The 18,280-nt window shown below is 52.5% G+C and overlaps 2 protein-coding genes across 2 annotated transcripts in view; one reads left to right on the top strand and one right to left on the bottom strand.

Moving 5' to 3' along the window:
- The window catches only part of LOC129694357 (uncharacterized), a 62,584-nt gene extending 52,249 nt beyond the window's left edge, over positions 1-10,335 (top strand). The window contains exons 5-6 of the mRNA XM_055631059.1: positions 773-1,175; positions 10,044-10,335. Coding sequence (XP_055487034.1) covers positions 773-1,175; positions 10,044-10,335 — 695 coding nt within the window. The remainder of the gene's footprint in view (positions 1-772; positions 1,176-10,043) is intronic.
- A 1,707-nt stretch (positions 10,336-12,042) lies between these two features.
- Positions 12,043-14,673, bottom strand: LOC129694358 (zinc finger protein 501-like). Its single transcript, XM_055631060.1, has one exon. The coding sequence runs from the start codon at positions 14,453-14,455 to the stop codon at positions 13,217-13,219; it is 1,239 nt and encodes a 412-aa protein (XP_055487035.1). The 5' UTR covers positions 14,456-14,673; the 3' UTR covers positions 12,043-13,216.
- Positions 14,674-18,280: the final 3,607 nt, after the last annotated feature.

Here is an 18,280-nt window from a genome sequence, read left to right as displayed (position 1 = left end):
TTTAGTAAAGATACATCCTTTTATTCTGACACTGTGCCCTCTAGTCCGAGATTCTCCCACTAGTGAAAACATCTGTTTAGTTCTGATATACAGCACAATTCCAGTTGCACTAGAAAAAATAATTATTAAAATCCCTGGACGCTTCAAATGACAACAATAGAAAGGAAAAGTCAGCAGTATTAATCAAAGAAGCAAACACAATTCAGTAGAAAGCAAAAATGTTTTTACCCGACCTCATGCCCTGGAGATATAGATCCACACCAGACGCAAGGGTAGTCTCCATGTCTCTACCCCAAGATCTGCTCCCATCCACAGCCCAGGGCCACTGCTCCCATCCACAGCCCAGGCCCACTGCTCCCATCCACAGCCCAGGCCCACAGCCCAGGCCCACAGCTCCAGGCCCACAGCCCAGGCCCACTGCTCCCATCCACAGCCCAGGCCCACTGCCCAGCTCCCATCCACAGCCCGGGCCCACAGCCCAGGCCCACAGCCCAGGCCCACAGCCCAGGCCCACAGCCCAGGCCCACAGCCCAGGCCCACAGCCCAGGCCCACTGCTCCAGGCCCACCCAGGTGCCACAGCCCATCCACAGCCCAGGCCCACAGCCCAGGCCCACTGCTCCCACCCACCCAGCCCAGCCCAGTCCCCACAGCCCAGGCCCAGCCAGCCCAGGCTCCACCACCCCAGGCCCACTGCTCCCATCTACAGCCCAGGCCCACTGCCCAGGCCCACTGCTCCCATCCACAGCCCAGGACCACTGCTCCCATCCACAGCCCAGGCCCACTGCCCAGCCCACCACAGCCAGGCCCAACAGCCCAGGTCCCATCCAGTCCACAGCCCAGGCCCAGGCCCAGCCCACAGCCAGGCCCACAGCCCAGGGCCCACTGCTCCCATCCCCACAGCCCAGGCCCACAGCCCAGGCCCACTGCCCAGGCCCACTGCCCCCGTCCACAGCCCGGGTCCACCGCCCAGGCCCACGGCTCCCATCCAACAGCCCAGGACCACAGCCCCCGCCCACAGCCCCGACCCAAAGCCCAGGCCCACAGCCCAGGCCCACAGCAGCCCAGGCCCACTGCCAGGCCCATCCACAGCCCAGGGCCCACAGCCCAGGCCACTGCTCCCACCCACAGCCCAGGCCCCCACTGCCCAGGCCCACTGCTCCCATCCACAGCCCAGGCCCAGCCCAGCCCACTGCCCACATCCACAGCCCCCAGGCCCATCACAGCCCAGGCCCACTGCTCCCATCCACAGCCCAGGCCCACTGCCACAGCCCAGGCCCACAGCCCAGGTCCAGCCCAGGCCCACAGCCCACTGCTCACTGCTCCCACCTACAGCCCAGGCCCACTGCCCAGGCCCACTGCCCACGCCCACAGCCCAGGCCCACTGCTCCCATCCACAGCCCAGGCCCACAGCCCAGGCCCACAGCCCAGGCCCACTGCCCAGGCCCACTGCTCCCATCCACAGCCCAGGTCCACAGCCCAGGCCCACTGCCCAGGCCCACTGCCCAGGCCCACTGCTCCCATCCACAGCCCAGGCCCACAGCCCAGGCCCACAGCCCAGGCCCAGGCCCACTGCTGCCCACTGCCCATCCACCAGCCCAGGCCCACCCACTGCCCAGGCCCACTGCTGCCCCATCCACAGCCCAGGTCCACAGCCCAGGCCCACTGCTCCCATCCACAGCCCAGGCCCACAGCTCAGGCCCACGCTCCACTGCTCCCATCCACAGCCCAGGCCCACTGCTCCCATCCACAGCCCAGGCCCACAGCCCAGGCCCACTGCTCCCATCCACAGCCCAGGTCCACAGCCCAGGTCCACTGCTCCCATCCACAGCCCAGGACAAGTGCACTCAGACACTACCCCAATTCCCCCTTTTATATACAGCAGCTGACAATTTCCTAATCAGCTCCAATCAAGCCAATTACCACATTAACCTTTCGCCCACCAGTGGCCGATCAATGTTTGCTGAACACATCATGATATCCACCTGGGGCAGTAGTTGTCTGCGGGACAACAATTGCCCTCCGACTTGTTGCTTTTTACACAAAGTGGCTGCTTGCATTTTCTGAAATCAGGAACGACCAGAACACACATCAGAATTAGGCCATTTGGCCCATTTAGTCTACTCCACCATTCAATCATAGCTGATCTATCTCTCTCTCCTAACCCCATTCTCCTGACTTCTCCCAATAACTCTTGACACCTGCATTAATCAACAATCTATCTCTGCCTCAAATATATCCACTGACTTGTGGCCTCCAACGCCGTCCATGGCAATGAATTCCACAGATTCACCACCCTCTGGATAAAGAAATTCCTCCTAATTTACTTCCTAAAGGAATGTTCTTTAATTCTGAGGCTGTGCCCTCTGGCCCTAGGCTCTCCCACTAGTGGAAACATCCTCTTCACATCCACTCTATCCGGGCCTTTCAGTGTTCGGTGAAGTTTAAATGAGATCCCACCGCCCCCCCCCCCCAATCTTTTAAACTCCCTCGAGTACAGGCCCAGTGCCGAAAAACGCTCATCGTACGTTTACCCACTCATTCCTGGGACCGTTCTTGGAAACGCTAATTCTTTTGTCTTGCTGATGTCGAGGGATGGATTGCTATCCTGACAATAGGTGCAGGAGTCTCATTTGAATGTAGTTTAAAAGTCCTTTTTTTCTTTAACTGGGTATGTGTGTGGGGGCGGGGGGTGGGTGGGGAAACTTTTAAATCTTTTCCCTGTACGGAGAATGCTGTGGATCAAAGAGAGCTCTCTGGAGCTTAACATCTCCAAGACCAAGGGGCTGTGTTGTGGGGGGAGGCGAACATCTTCCCCCCAACCTCTCTTTGAACCTCTGAGGCTGAATGGGCAGACAGTTGAGCAGGTAGAGGCCTTTAGATCCCTGGGCACAGAGATTGACACCCGCCTGTCCTTCTCCCAGCACACAGACTCTGTGTACAAGAAGGCACAGCAACGCCTGTTCCTGCTGAGGAAACCCAGGAGCTTTGATGTCAGACAGGACATTTTAATAGCTGTCTATAAATCACTTATAGAATCTGTACTCACCTTTAACATCACATCCTGGTTCACCCTCACCTCTGTCAAAGACAAATCAAAGCTTTTCCAGATCATCAATCAGGCAAGCAAAATAACTGGCAAAACTCAAAATCAATTATCAGTACTCCACACCCAGGCAGTTAAAAGGAAAGCCAATCCCATTACACTGGATCCCACCGACCCCCTGCACAAGTCATTCCAACTTCTGCCATCAGGCCGCCGATATAAAGTCCCCCTATCCAAGAAAAACATCCACAAAAACTCATTCATACCCATTGCCATAAACAGCTTAAATAAAAAATGAACAATGGACAAATTAACCCGGACGCATTGTCACTTTACACGTATCCACAACTTTTATCTTGTCTATTTTTAGTTTTTAATCTTTATATTTGCTTTTAAGATCGATACACACTGTGTGTGCTCACAGAAATCTGTGTTGTATGACTGCTTATCAGTACATTGTCCTGTCTGTATGTTGAGCCACGTCAAAGAAGATTTTCTGTTACGACAGACAATAAAGTTTTCTGAATCTTAATCTGAATCTGAACCCGACCTTTTCTCTGTCGGGTCTCCATTGTCGTTGGGGCCGAGCACCGTGGAGCGGCCTCCAACCGGAACGACCTGGGGCTCCAGTCGTGGAGCCTACGGACTACCTTACCATCATGGAGCTGGCCGAGTTCGGAGCGGGAGGAGCTGTGGTGGTGCGTGGCTGCAGCCCGACCCTGGAGATCCGGAGGCTCCAACCGCAGGTCTGGTGGACGGTGACACCGGGAGCCCACGGGTTCCTGCTGGGAGACCGCTTTTCGGGCTTCCGCAACGGCGACTTCTCCCGCCCGAGCTGCGGGTTGAAAATTACCTGGAGCAGGGCCTTACATCATTGCCCGGCGCGGCTTTAAATGGCCGCGGGACTTGCTAACGCTCGCCGGGGGCTCCAGCACCAAGACCCGGAGCGTGGCCTTGCATCACCCGGCGCGGCTTTAATGGCCGCGGGACACTTACCATCGCCCATCGGGGGGCTTTGACTCTGACATCGGGAGAATGTGGAGTGCAGGGGAGAGATAAAACTTTGCCTGACATCACAGCAAGGATTCACTGTGAAGGATGTTTGTGTAAATTGTGTTGTGTCTTGGTTCTTTTTCTTGTGTGTAAGACTGCAGAAACAACATTCCGTTTGAACCTCAATGAGGTTCAAATGACAACAAATAAATTAAATCATTGTATTGTATCATTGAGTAGGCCATTCGGCCCTTCAGGACAGAAGGTTCTCAATGTCTTTCCCAAATTCTATCTCATCTTTGCTGCTCATATGGCTGAAATAGTGTTCTGACCATTGGACGGACGTCTGGATCCCATTGGCCTGAGACATGGCCACAAGTTGTGGGTGGCAAGGTCATGACTCCGAGACAGTGGTGTCAAAGGTCACGGTGGAGGGAATGTTCTGACCAATTCTAATGTCTGAGAAGTGAATAGTGATGATTTGTTAATTCATGATGGCTAAAGCAGGTGGGCTCACTTCTGACTATACTTTACTGTGGACATTTAAACAGAAAAAGGAAACTTTTTTTTATTAACAATGAATGACTCTGAGAAAGGAGAATGTTACTCTTGGAAGTTCATAGAGTCACAGCATGGAAACAGACCCTTTATTCGGCCAAACTTTGTCACACTAACCAACATGCCCCATCTACACTAGTCCCACCACGACCAACATGCCCCATCTACACTAGTCCCACCCCAACCAACATGCCCCATCTACACTAGTCCCACCCCAACCAACATGCCCCATCTACAATAGTCCCACCCCGACCAACATGCCCCATCTACACTAGTCCCACCCCGACCAACATGCCCCATCTACACTAGTCCCACCCCGACCAACATGCCCCATCTACACTAGTCCCACCCAGACCAACATGCCCCATCTACACTAGTCCCACCCCAACCAACATGCCCCATCTACACTAGTCCCACCACAACCAACATGCCCCATCTACATTAGTCCCACCCCAACCAACATGCCCATTGTCTCCGGATGCTCCGGTTTCCTTCCACATGACAAACACCTGCTGGTTTGTAGGTTAATTGGCTTCTGTAAAACTGTCCCTAATGTGTGTAGGATGGAGCTAGTGTATGGGGTGATCAGTGTTAGGTGAGGACTCAGTGGGCCGAAGGGCCTGTAACCGCGCCGTATCTCTAAAATCTAAACAATACCCAGTGACTTGGCTTCCACCGCCCTCTGTGGCAATGAATTCCAGATTCACCACTCTCCGGCTAAAGAAATTCCTCCTGATCTCCTTTCTAAAGGCATGGGTGGGAAAGGCAGAGAGGGTGAGGGGCCAGACGTGGGCATGTGGGACTAGCTTCGATAGGCATGGCTGTGTGTTTCTGTGCTGTGGAACTGACGGGGCTCAACAGGGTAGTAGTTTGATGCTTCAGCCTACAGCAACCCAGGGGAACTGTGTTCCAGACGCTTCATTAGTTTGTTGTTCTGCACATCGATCGGGAGGTGATGAAATCTCCCGTTCACACGCAGCCGCCAGAGCTAACAGTGTACAGTAATGACAAATGCAATAAATGCATTATCCAGTGCAGAACAGTGCAAGATTGTGTTGCCGAAAGCCCGGGGCAGCACGGACGAGAGGGGCTGAAGGGCCTGTCTCCGGGCAGGGCGACCACCGATGTGGTCCATGTGGAGTTTGCTCGCTTCCCCCTCCGTGGTGGACCGGATGCGGGTCGGGGCAGGGGAGGCGAGCTCAACCTTCCAAGCCTCAATCCAAGCTCAGCCTTCCCATCCTAGCCCCGACGGGCCGAGTGCCGCTGCCTTCCTCCCCGGACAACAACCGAGGGGAAAAACACAGACGAAACCTCCTCCAACCACCCGATTCCCTCAGGGAATGCCCCTGTCCTGTCTTTGAAATCAAGCCGTCACAATTGTGCACGATCAGTCAGCATTATCCTTTTTTTAATATATAGACAAAAGCTAATCAAGTTCAAGTTGGAATTTATTGTCACATGCACCAATTAAGGTACAGTGATATTTGAGTTACCATACAGCCATACTGAGTAAAAAGCAACAAGACACACAGCCACATAAAATAAAATCTAACATAAACATCCACCACAGTGGAATCCACATTCCTCACTGTGATGGAAGGTAATAAAGTTCAATCATCTTCCCCTTTTGTTCACCCGTGGTCGAGGCTGGTGAACCCTCCGCAGTTGCCGCTCACTGCCGACACATTACATAAAAGTCCCTTTAAACTTCCATGATCCAAAGACATCCTCATGAAGAAGGCCTATGCTTGGACAGCTATCCAGCCAGAAGATGTGAAAGCATTGTGGGAGTTTGCGATATTTCTTAGAATTATGAAAGAAATGACTACCCTCTTAGACCACATGCAAGAAATGAATGTTGTTAGCAATATGAAAAATGTTCACTAAAACTGCCCTATAGATTTAGAGAAAAGATAAAGCTGGTCCGTTAGAGGAAAATTAGAACGTAGAGGCCATGCTCCCTGATCTGGGGAACGTCATAGAAAAGGAAGTACGTTTCATGTCAAATGTACGCTATGAGAGTATTCAAGATCCTAAACCAATCGCAACTGTCAAAGGTTCTACCTTTACTAAAACAAAAGGAAGATCAGGACCTAAGGGAAGTAGTTTTGATTCCGCTGTAAATACCTGCAGAAACGAGAGGCCAAAAGGAAGAAGATACATCCACTGTTAAGCCAAGATGGTTCTGCGTCATCCAGCAAGAATTAGACAGAGGAATGACAAAGAGATGGCCCACGAGGGGAGGGGGGCTGTCGATGACTGGTCAGCTCCGACCTTGCATTCCATCCCAAGAATAGACACCACATTCTTGACAGGGCCAAGGAGAGCTTGTAATAGGAACATTTCTCCATCCGTTTCTCACCACGAATGGCTGACCTGCTGAGTTCTACCGGCACTTTGGAGGGGAATGGACAGGTGACGTGTCGGATCTGGACCCTTCTTTGGATGAGTTAGGGGAGGTAGCTGGAAAAAAAGAGATGGGGTTGGGACAGACTCCAGGACTTGATTAGGAGGAGGGAGTCTCCTTAATTTGGAGAATTCAATGTCATGTCATTGGGTTGTCAGCTATGAGGAGCTGTTCCTCCTCATGTCACCTCACTCTGGCAATGGAGGAGGCCCAGGGCAGAAACATGGGTGTGGGAGTGGGAAGGGAGTTAAAATGGTTGGCAACAGGGAGATCCAGCAGGTCTTGGAGGACCCAGCGCAAGTGTAGGGTGAAATGCACGCCTAGTCATGATACATTAGACATTAGACAAGAGACAATAGGTGCAGGAGTAGGCCATTCGGTCCTTCGAACCAGCACCACATTCAATGTGATCATGGCTGATCATCCACAATCAGTACCGTGTTCCTGCCTTCTCACCCTCCCCTGACTCCGCTATCTTTAAGACCCCTATCTTGCTCTCGCTTGAAAGTATCCAGAGAACCAGCCTCCACCGCCCTCTGAGGCAGAGAATTCCACAGACTCACAACTCACTGAGTTAAAAAGTGTTTCCTCATCTCCGTTCTAAATGGCTTACCCCTTATTCTTAAACTGTGGCCCCTGGTTCTGGAGTCCCCCAACATCGGGAACATATTTCCTGCCTCTAGCGTGTCCAAACCCTTAATGACCCTATGTGTTTCAAAAAGATCCCCTCTTATCCTTCTAAACTCGAGTTTGCAAGCCCAGCCGCTCCATTCTCTCAGCATATGACAGCCCCGACATCCCAGGAATTAACCTGGTGAACCTTTGGAGACCAAAACTGTACACAATACTCCAGGTGTGGTCTCACCAGGGCCCTATACAACTTCAGAAGGACCTCTTTGCTCCTATACTCAACTGCTCTTGTTATGAAGACCAACATGCCATTCTCTTTCTTCACTGCCTGCTGCGCCTGCATACTTACTTTCAGTCACTGATGCCAAGAACCCCCAGATCCCTTTGTACTTCCGCAATCCGAACTTGACACCATTTAGATAATAATCTGCCTTCCTGCTTCTGCTACCAAAGATGATAACCTCACATTTATCCACATTAAACTGCATCTGCCCACACACCCAACCAGTCCAAGTCACCCTGTATTTTCATAGCATCCTCCTCACAGTTCACACTGCCACTCAGCTTTGTGTCATCTGCAAATTTGCTAATGTTACTTTTAAATCTCTTTGTTGATGTATATGGTAAATAGCTGCGGTCCCAGCACCGAGCCTTGCGGTACCCCAGTAGTCACTGCTGCCATTCTGAAAGGGACCCGTTAATCCCTACTCTTTGTTTCCTGTCTGCCAACATATTTTCTATCCATGTCAGCATTCTACCCCAATATCCTATGCCTTAAATTTGCGCACTAATCTCCTATGTTATCAAATGCTTTCTGAAAGTTCAGTTGCACTACATCCACTGGCTCTCCCTTATCCATTTTCCTAGTTATATCCTCAAAAAATTGCAGAAGATTAGTCAAGCATGATTTCCCCTTCGTAAATCCATGCTGACTCAGACCGATCCTGTTACTGCTATCCAAATGTTCGGCTATCTCATCTTTTATAATTGACTCCATCATCTTCCCCACCACCGATGTCAGGCTAACTGGTCTATAATTCCCTGTTTTCTCTCTTCCGCCTATCTTAAAAAGTGGCATAACATTAGCTACCCTCCAATCTACAGGAACTGATCCTCAATCTATGGAAGATTGGAAAATGATCACCAATGTGTCCACAATTTCTAGAGCCACTTCCGTACGTACCCTGGGATGCAGACCATCAGACCCTGGGGACTTATCAGCCTTCAGTCCCATCAATCTACCCAACACCATTTCCTGCCTAATGTGGATTTCCTTCAGTTCCTCCATCACCCCAGATCCTCGGGCCACTACTATATCAGGAAGATTGTTTGTGTCCTCCTTAGTGAAGACGGATCTGAAGTACTTGTTCAACTCATCTGCCATTTCCTTGTTCCCCATAATAAATTCACCGTTTTCAGTCTTGAATCGAACTTTGGTCTTAACTAATGTTTTCCTCTTCACATACGTAAAAAAGGAACAGCAGATGCCGGTTTACAAAAAGACACAATCTCCTGGAGTAACTTGCACGTCTGGAGAGAATGGATGCTCAACATTCTAGGTCAGGACCCTTCTTCAGACTGCTTGGTGTGGGGGGTGGAGAAAGTTGGATAAGGAGAGGTGGAAGTGGTCGCCTTCCCTTTCCTCTACAGCTGCGGCCTGACCCACTGAGTTCCTCCACCGCTTTAGAGGGAATGGACAGACAATGTTTTGAGTCAGGAAGCTGGAAAAGAGAGATGGGTGCTAGACAAAGCCTGGCAAGTGATAGTTGGACTGAATAACTCAGCGGGACAGGTAGCATCTCTAGAGAGAAGGAATGGGTGACGTTTCATCAGAAGTGATAGGTGGATATAGGTGAGGGAGACACAAGATGTTGCAGATGCTGGAATCTTGCATAGAGCACAATTTAGTTAGATGCACAGAATCTCTTGCCCAGAGTGGGGGAATCGAGGACCAGAGGACATGGGTTCAAGGTGAAGGGGAAAAGATTTAAAAGGAAACTGAGGGGTAACTTTTTCACACAGAGGGTGGTGGGAGTATGGAACAAACTGTCAGAGGAGGTAGTTGAGGCTGTGACTATCCCATGAAACAGTTAGACAGTTACATGGATAGGCCAAGTGTAGCTGGGAAATGTTGGTCGGTGTGGGCAAGTTGGGCCGAAGGGCCTGTTTCCACACTGTATCACTCTATGACTAACACAAAGTGCTGGAGTAACTCAACGGGACAGTCAGCATCCGTGGAGAGAAGGAATGGGTGATGTTTTGGGTCAACACTGAAGATGGGTCTCGACTCTGAAACATTACCCATTCCTTCCAGCATTATTTGTCTACCTAAACAGTAACTATACACGTGGCGGTGTGCCAGTGCACACAAAGGGTCTTTCTCCGGTGTTTATCCGCTGGTGCTCCCGCAGCCCCCATGCTCTTGTCACTGTGGGAGTTGCTCGCCGGCGTAGGTCCGCCAGTGCTGCCGCACCCCCCGCGAGCTGTCAAACTCCTCACTGCTGGTGTGCACGCACCACACACCGGGCTGAGGAAGGAACGGTCGCCGGGGTGCACCTGCTGATGGGACAGCAGCCTGGAGGGGCGGGTGAAGCCCTTGCCACACTGGCGCAGGTGTTGGGGCGCTCGCTGGTGTGGGTGCACTGGTGCACCAGCAAGTTTCCAAAGCGGGTGAAACTCTTGTCGTACTGGGCGCAGGTGTAGGAGTGCTACCCGGTGTGGTTGCGCTGGTGCTTCAGCAGGGTGCTGGAGCAGGTGAAGCCCTTGCCGCACAGGGTGCAGGTGTAGGGACGCTTGCCGGTGTGGTTGCGCTGGTGCTTCTGCAGGGTGCTGGAGCCGGTGAAGCCCTTGCCACATTCGCTGCAGGTTTAGGGGTGCTCCGCGGTGTGCACTCACCTGTGCACCTACAAGTCCAGTGACGACTTGAAGTCTTTGCTGCAGTCGGAGCAGGTGAAGGGCCGCTCACTGCTGTGCACCCACCGGTGCTCCTGTAGCCCCGCCAACCGCTGTACTTCCCCTTTTCCCAACTTGACGCCATTTAGATAGTAATCTGCCTTCCTGTTTTTGATACCAAAGTTGATAACCTCACATTTATCCACATTAAACTTCATCTGCCATGCATCTGCGGGACAGGCAGCATCTGTGGAGATCACGGATAGGTGACGTTTCACAGAGTGCTGGAGTAACTCGGCGGGTCAGGCAGCATCTCGGGAGAACATGGGTAGGACACTTCTTCACACTGACACTGTGTTAACAGATGAGGGGGTGATCGGCAGATGAGTGGAATAAGTGACAGACGCTAGAGAAAATAAGGAGATAAAAGGGGTGAGAAGGAGAGAGGAATGTGTATGTGCAACTTTAAGGGACATTGGTCAGGTAGCATTTGGAGTATTGCATACAATTCTGGTGATGTGGAGGCTTTGGGGAAGGTGCAGAGATGGTTAACCAGAATGGTTTAAAAACAAGGAACTGCAGATGCTGGTTTATAAAATAGGACACAAAGAGCTGGAGTAACTCAGCGGGACAGGCAGCATCTCTGGAGAGAAAACATAGAAACATAGAAATTAGGTGCAGGAGTAGGCCATTCGGCCCTTCGAGCCTGCACTGCCATTAACCATATAACCATATAACAATTACAGCACGGAAACAGGCCATCTCGGCCCTACAAGTCCGTGCCGAACAAATTTTTTTCCCCTTAGTCCCACCTGCCTGCACTCATACCATAACCCTCCATTCCCTTCTCATCCATATGCCTATCCAATTTATTTTTAAATGATACCAATGAACCTGCCTCCACCACTTCCACTGGGAGCTCATTCCACACCGCTACCACTCTCTGCGTAAAGAAGTTCCCCCTCATATTACCCCTAAACTTCTGTCCCTTAATTCTGAAGTCATGTCCTCTTGTTTGAATCTTCCCTATTCTCAAAGGGAAAAGCTTGTCCACATCAACTCTGTCTATCCCTCTCATCATTTTAAAGACCTCTATCAGGTCCCCCCTTAACCTTCTGCGCTCCAGATAATAAAGACCTAACTTATTCAACCTATCTCTGTAACATGCCTGCCATTCAATATGATCATGGCTGATCATCCAACTCAGTATCCCGTACCTGCCTTCTCTCCATGCCTTCTGATCCCCTTAGCCACAAGGGCCACATCTAACTCCCTCTTAAATATAGCCAATTAACTGGCCTCAACTACCCTCCGTGGCAGAGAGTTCCAGAGATTCACCACTCTCTGTGTGAAAAAAGTTCTTCTCATTTCGGCTTTAAAGGATTTCCCCCTTATCCTTAAACTGTGACCCCTTGTCCTGGACTTCTCTGACATCGGGAACAATCTTCCTGCATCTAGCCTGTCCAACCCCTTAAGAATTTTGTAGGTTTCTATAAGATCCACTCTCAATCTCCTAAATTCTAGAGAGTATAAAACCAAGTCTATCCAGTCTTTCTTCATAAGACAGTCCTGACATCCCAGGAATCAGTCTGGTGAACCTTCTCTGCACTCCCTCTATGGCAATAATGTCCTTCCTCAGATTTGGAGACCAAAACTGTACGCAATACTCCAGGTGTGGTCTCACCAAGACCCTGTACAACTGCAGTAGGACCTCCCTGCTCCTATACTCAAATCCTTTTGCTATGAAAGCCAACATACCATTCGCTTTCTTTACTGCCTGCTGCACCTGCATGCCTACCTTCAATGACTGGTGTACCATGACACCCAGGTCTCGCTGCATCTCCCCCTTTCCCAATCGGCCACCATTTAGATAATAGTCTGCTTTCCCGTTTTTTTGCCACCAAAGTGCATAGCCTCACATTTATCCACATTATATTGCATCTGCCAAACATTTGCCCACTTTCCTAGCCTATCCAAGTCACCTTGCAGTCTCCTAGCATCCCCCTCACAGCTAACACTGCCCCCCACTTAGTGTCATCCGCAAACTTGGAGATATTGCCTTCAATTCCCTCATCCAGATCATTAATATATATTGTAAATAGCTGGGGTCCCAGCACTGAGCCTTGCGGTACCCCACTAGTCACTGCCTGCCATTGTGAAAAGGACCCATTTACTCCTACTCTTTGCTTCCTGTTTGCCAGCCAGTTCTCTATCCACATCAATACTGAACCCCCAATGCCGTGTGCTTTAAGTTTGTATACTAATCTCTTATGTGGGAATGGGTGACTGAAGAAACGACCCGAAATGTTACCCATTCCTTCCAGCGCCTATCCAAGTGGCGGTGTGCCAGCAGGCTGGAGGAGCAGGCAAAGCCCTTGCCACAGAGCGGGCAGGTGAAGGGGCGCTGGCCGGTGTGGACTCGCCAGTGCTCCAGCAGGTGGTCAAGGCGGGTGAAGCCCATACCACAGAACGGGTAGGGGAAGGGATGCTCCCGTCCCCAGCTCAGCTGGTGCTGCTACAGACTGGACATGTGGATGAAACCCTTGCCACACTCAGCGCACACAAAGGGTCCCTCTCCGGTGTGTATCCGCTGATGTTCCCGCAGCCCCCTTGCTCTCGTCACAGTGGCAGCAGCTGCTCGCCGGCGTGGGTCCGCCAGTGCTGTCGCAACCCCCGCGAGCTCTCAAATGCCTCACCGCAGTACGGGCAGTCGTAGGGCTGGCCACTGATGTGCACGCGCTGATGTGACAGGGCGTGGGAAGCCATGGCAAAGTGTTCTCCACACACCGGGCTGGGGACGGGATGGTCGCCGGCGTGCACCCGCTGGTGGGACAGCAGCTTGGTGGAGCTGGTGAAGCCCTTGCCGCACTGGGCACAGATGTAGGGGCGCTCGCCGGTATGGATGCGCTGGTGCATCAGCAGCTGATAGGATTGGGTGAAGCCCTTGCCACACTGGGCGCAGGTGTAGGGGCGCTCGCCGGAGTGGGTGCGCTGGTGCATCAGCAGGTGACAGGGACTGGGTGAAGCCCTTGCCGCACTGGGCGCAGGTGTAGGGACGCTCACCGGTGTGGGTGCGCTGGTGGTTCAGCAGTTGGGTGGAGCGGGTGAAGCCTTTGCCGCACTGGCCGCAGGTATAGGGACGCTCGCCGGTGTGGATGCGCTGGTGCATCAGCAGGTGACTGGATTGGGTGAAACATTTGCCGCACTGGGTGCAGGTGTAGGGACGCTCACCAGTGTGGGTGCGCTGGTGGTACTGCAGGCTGTCGGAGCGGGTGAAGCCCTTGCCGCAGTCGCTGCAGGTGTAGGGCCGCTCCCCGGTGTGGGTGCGCTGGTGGGACAGCAGACTGGTGGAGTGGGTGAAGCCCTTACCACACTGGGTGCAGGTGTAGGGACGCTCACCGGTGTGGGTGCGTTGATGCACCCACAGGTTTCTGGACTGGGTGAAGCCCTTGCCGCAGTCACTGCAGGTGAAGGGCCACTCGCCGGTGTGCAGGCGCCTGTGGTGCTTCAGGTCCGGCGACGACTTGAAGTCTTTTCCGCAATCGGAGCAGGTGAAGGGCCGCTCACCACTGTGCACCCGCCGGTGCTCCTGCAGCCCATACAACCGGGTAAAGCTCTTGCCGCAGGTGGAGCAGCCATAGAGCTTCTCGCCCGTGTGCACCCACCGGTGGATCTTCAGGTCATTTGCCGTCTTGAAACTCTTGCCACAGTCGGAGCAGGTGAAGGGCCTCTCGCCGGAGTGCACGCGGTTGTGCCGCAGCAGGCTAGCATTGCGGGTGAAGCTCTTGCCACACTCCGAGCAGTCGAAGGGGCGTTCTCCCGTGTGCACCCGCCGGTGGGTCTCCAGCAGGCACGGCTTCTGCCAGGCCTTGCCACACACGTCGCACTCATAACGCTTCTCCTTGTTGTGCCCCATCATGTGGTCCTCCATCGAAGCTCAGCCCCTCGAAGCTCAGCCCACACACCGAGCAGATGGAAGGGGGGGGGGGTGGGGGCTCACCGGCACCCTGGCCGCCCTCAATGGCCGCTCACGTCCCCGTCTCTCCGTCCACAGCAACGGCTCCTAAACCCTGCAGGAGGGGAACACAGAGGGTCAACAAGCTGGCAAACAGGACATTACTAGCACATATTGGATGCGTTTATGGAGGAGGAAACTATTATATAATTCTGCGCAGCACAGTTGCTGCCTCACCGCCAGAGCCCCGGTTTCGATCCTGACTACGCGACTCGGCGGACCGAAAGACCTGTTTCCGCACTGCATCTCTAATCTAAATTAAACCAAAGAAGGGTCTTGACCCAAAATGTCACGCATTCCTTCTCTCCACAGATGCTGCCTGACTCGCTGAGTTCCTCCAGCACTTTGTGTCTATCTTCTCCACAGAGATGTTGCCTCACTTGCTGAGTTACTCCAGCACTTTGTGTCTTTTCCACACTTGCTGCATGACCTGCTGAATTATTCCAGCACCATGTCATAGATTCATAGAGTGATACAGTGTTGGAAAGAGGCCCTTCGGCCCAACTCGTACTTGCACTCCTAGATCCCTTGACTCCACACATTCCCCCAGCATCCCGCCCTTCAGTGAAGACCCTGCCCTGCTTTGACTTCCTAAACTGCAACACCCTCCCCACCCCCAAACAATGTGACCTCCTTCCTGTGGCTCCCTGCCGCTTACCCTGCCGCCGCCTGCTCCTTACTCCTGCCGTCTCCTGCTACTTCCCCCCTTTGCTCTCCCCCCTCCTCCCCACCCCCAAACAATGTGAACCCACCCCCACCTGGCTCTACCCCCTTCCTTGGCTCACTTGACCCCTCTCCCTCCCCCTCAGTTCCCCATCCATCCCCCATCGGCTCTAAACCCACTCCCCCTTGAATCCTCCCCCCTCCCATTGCTCCCTGCTTCCCCCCGTTACTCACTTCACCCCCTTTCCACCTCCAGCCTCTCACCCCCCTCCACCCTCCCTCCACACATTCTCTCTCTGACCTTCTCCCCTTATTCACGACCCTCTCAGATATATCTCTCCTAATTCACCTCACTGTCTCTTTCCACCCTTCCCCCACCCTCTGTCTCCATCTATCTCTCTCTCAACCCATCCCCAGTGAGGGGTCAGTGCGGGGGTGAGGGGTCAGTGAGGGGGTGAGGGGTCAGTGCGGGGGTGAGGGGTCAGTGCGGGGGGTGAGGGGTCAGTGCGGGGGTGAGGGGTCAGTGCGGGGTGAGGGGTCAGTGAGGGGGTGAGGGGTCTGTGCGGGGGTGAGGGGTCAGTGCGGGGATGAGGGGTCAGTGCGGGGGTGAGGGGTCAGTGCGGGGGTGAGGGGTCAGTGCGGGGTGAGGGGTCAGTGCGGGGTGAGGGGTCAGTGCGGGGGTGAGGGGTCAGTGCGGGGGTGAGGGGTCAGTGCGGGGGTGAGGGGTCAGTGCGGGGGTGAGGGGTCAGTGCAGGTGGGGTCAGTGCGGGGGTGAGGGGTCAGTGCGGGGGGTGAGGGGTCAGTGCAGGTGGGGTCAGTGCGGGGGGTGTGAGGGGTCAGTGCGGGGGTGAGGGGTCAGTGCGGGGGTGAGGGGTCAGTGCGGGGGTGAGGGCTCAGTGAGGGGGTGAGGGGTCAGTGCGGGGGTGAGGGGTCAGTGCTGGGGTGAGGGGTCAGTGCGGGGGTGTGAGGGGTCAGTGCGGGGGTGAGGGGTCAGTGCGGGGGTGAGGGGTCAGTGCGGGGGTGAGGGGTCAGTGCGGGGGTGAGGGCCCCGCTCTCTCTCCCTCTCTCAGGCCCAGCCTCCGTCACCCGTCCACGTCGCCAGCTCACGTCACCCGCTCACCAACCTCGCCTCTCTCTGTCTCTCTTTCCCTGTCTCTCGATCTCTCTTTATCTGTCTTTCTCTTTCTTTCTCTCTCTCTCTCTCTCTCTCTCTCTCTCTCTCTTTCTTTCAATTCAATTTCAATTTAAAAACTTTATTGGCATGATAAAAAATACATTGTTATATTGCCAAAGTATAAAACATGACATACGTATTTAAGATGCATAAGTATAAATACAAGTATACAGTGCATGGATAGATATGTCCCTGTACACGAACTCGCAATAGGCCTATAGCCCTTTATTGATTGCTACACGTTCTTGCAGCTGTAAGCAGTACAACACAATAGCAAGTTTAGCAATTCAATATTAATTTCTTAGTGTCAGTTAATATCAATTAGTGTGTGCGTACATATGTGCATGTTGGTCATTCACCTTCTCTCAGGTTATGGCATGTTGTTACGTATTGTTACTCAACAGCGATAAGACATAATTCCTCCTCATAGGCTCCAAAGACACACTCAGCAAAATCAATAACCCCACTCTCACCATCGACGGCACCACTGTCTCCCCATCTCCCCAGGCCCGCAACCTTAGCATGATCTTTGATTCCACCCTCTCCCTTGAGCCTCACATCCGCCATGTCATTAAAACCTCCTTCTTTCATCTCCGCAACATCGCCAAACTCAGACCCTCTCTCACACCGCCCGCTGCTGAAAGACTCATCCATGCCTTCATCTCCTCCCGACTGGACTATTTCAACTCACTTCTCCTTGGCATCAGCTCCACCTACATCAACCGACTCCAACTGGTCCAGAACGCAGCCGCCCGACTCATTACCCACACAAAATCCTGGCATCACATCACTCCAGTCCTCAAACAACTTCACTGGCTTCCCATCTCCCACTGGATCACCTACAAAATCCTGATCCTCACCTACAAAGCTCTCCACCATCTGCCCCCCCCATATCTCACTGACCTCCTCTCCCCCTACCAACCCTCACAGTCCCTCAGATCCACATCAGTCGGTCTCCTCTCCATCCACGTCCAACCTCCGCCGTTTTGGGGACAGAGCCTTCTTCAGGGCAGCTCCCAGGCTCTGGAACTCCCTCCCCCAACTGATCCGTAATTCCGTGTCCCTCACCATCTTCCAGTCCCGCCTCAAGACCCATCTCTTCACCTCTGCCTATCCTTAGCCCCACGTCCCCCTCCCTTTTCATCTGTGCATTAATTGCCTCATATTGTGTTTTGTATTGAATTCTGTCTTTAATTTGTGAACTAGTCATGTCTCTACTATTTATTTCATTCCCCTTACATGTTTTTCCTCTACCTGCTAAAATGTTGTAAGGTGTCCTTGAGACTCTTGAAAGGCGCCCATAAATAAAATGTATTATTATTATTATTGTTATTGTGCACCAAGATGTGCCGTATTTCTTTCGCCAAGGATTATTCTTAGTTTTGATGTATCATCTAGTTCTTTAAAATCAGGGGTTGCCTCACTGAGTTTGTCAAAGTATGCTTTCCTTTTTTTTGTCAAATTTTTTGCATTTTAGGAGGAAGTGCACCTCTGTTTCAACCTCATCTGTCAAACAGTGGTCGCATATTCTGTTTACTCTTGGTTGCCAGAATCTCTTCTGCTTTCCTTTTTCAACTGTTCACTTAATCTGTATTTGGTGAGGGTCTGTCTCTGCTTTATGTCTCTAACAGTTGAGAGATAGTCTGCCAATTAATAATCTCTTTTTAGGGCACGGTAACATTCTAACCTGCTTCGGCTTTTGGTTTCTTTATCCCAATGTTCCAAATACGTTTCTTTACATTGTTTGATAATTTGGTCACTCTAACTGGTGATTGGGGATTAATATTGATCTGAGGCCGGTCAGGATTTAACTGGATAGGGTTTAACTGAATAAGGGTAGTTAGTCTCAGTACCAACTGACACAGGGAACTCTTTTCTGGGTTCCCCTCGTGATTAAAGGGCTT

Source organism: Leucoraja erinacea, unplaced genomic scaffold, assembly GCF_028641065.1.
Source record: "Leucoraja erinacea ecotype New England unplaced genomic scaffold, Leri_hhj_1 Leri_635S, whole genome shotgun sequence".
Taxonomy (NCBI): Eukaryota; Metazoa; Chordata; class Chondrichthyes; order Rajiformes; family Rajidae; genus Leucoraja; species Leucoraja erinaceus.
This window is presented reverse-complemented; position numbering and strand designations above follow the sequence as displayed.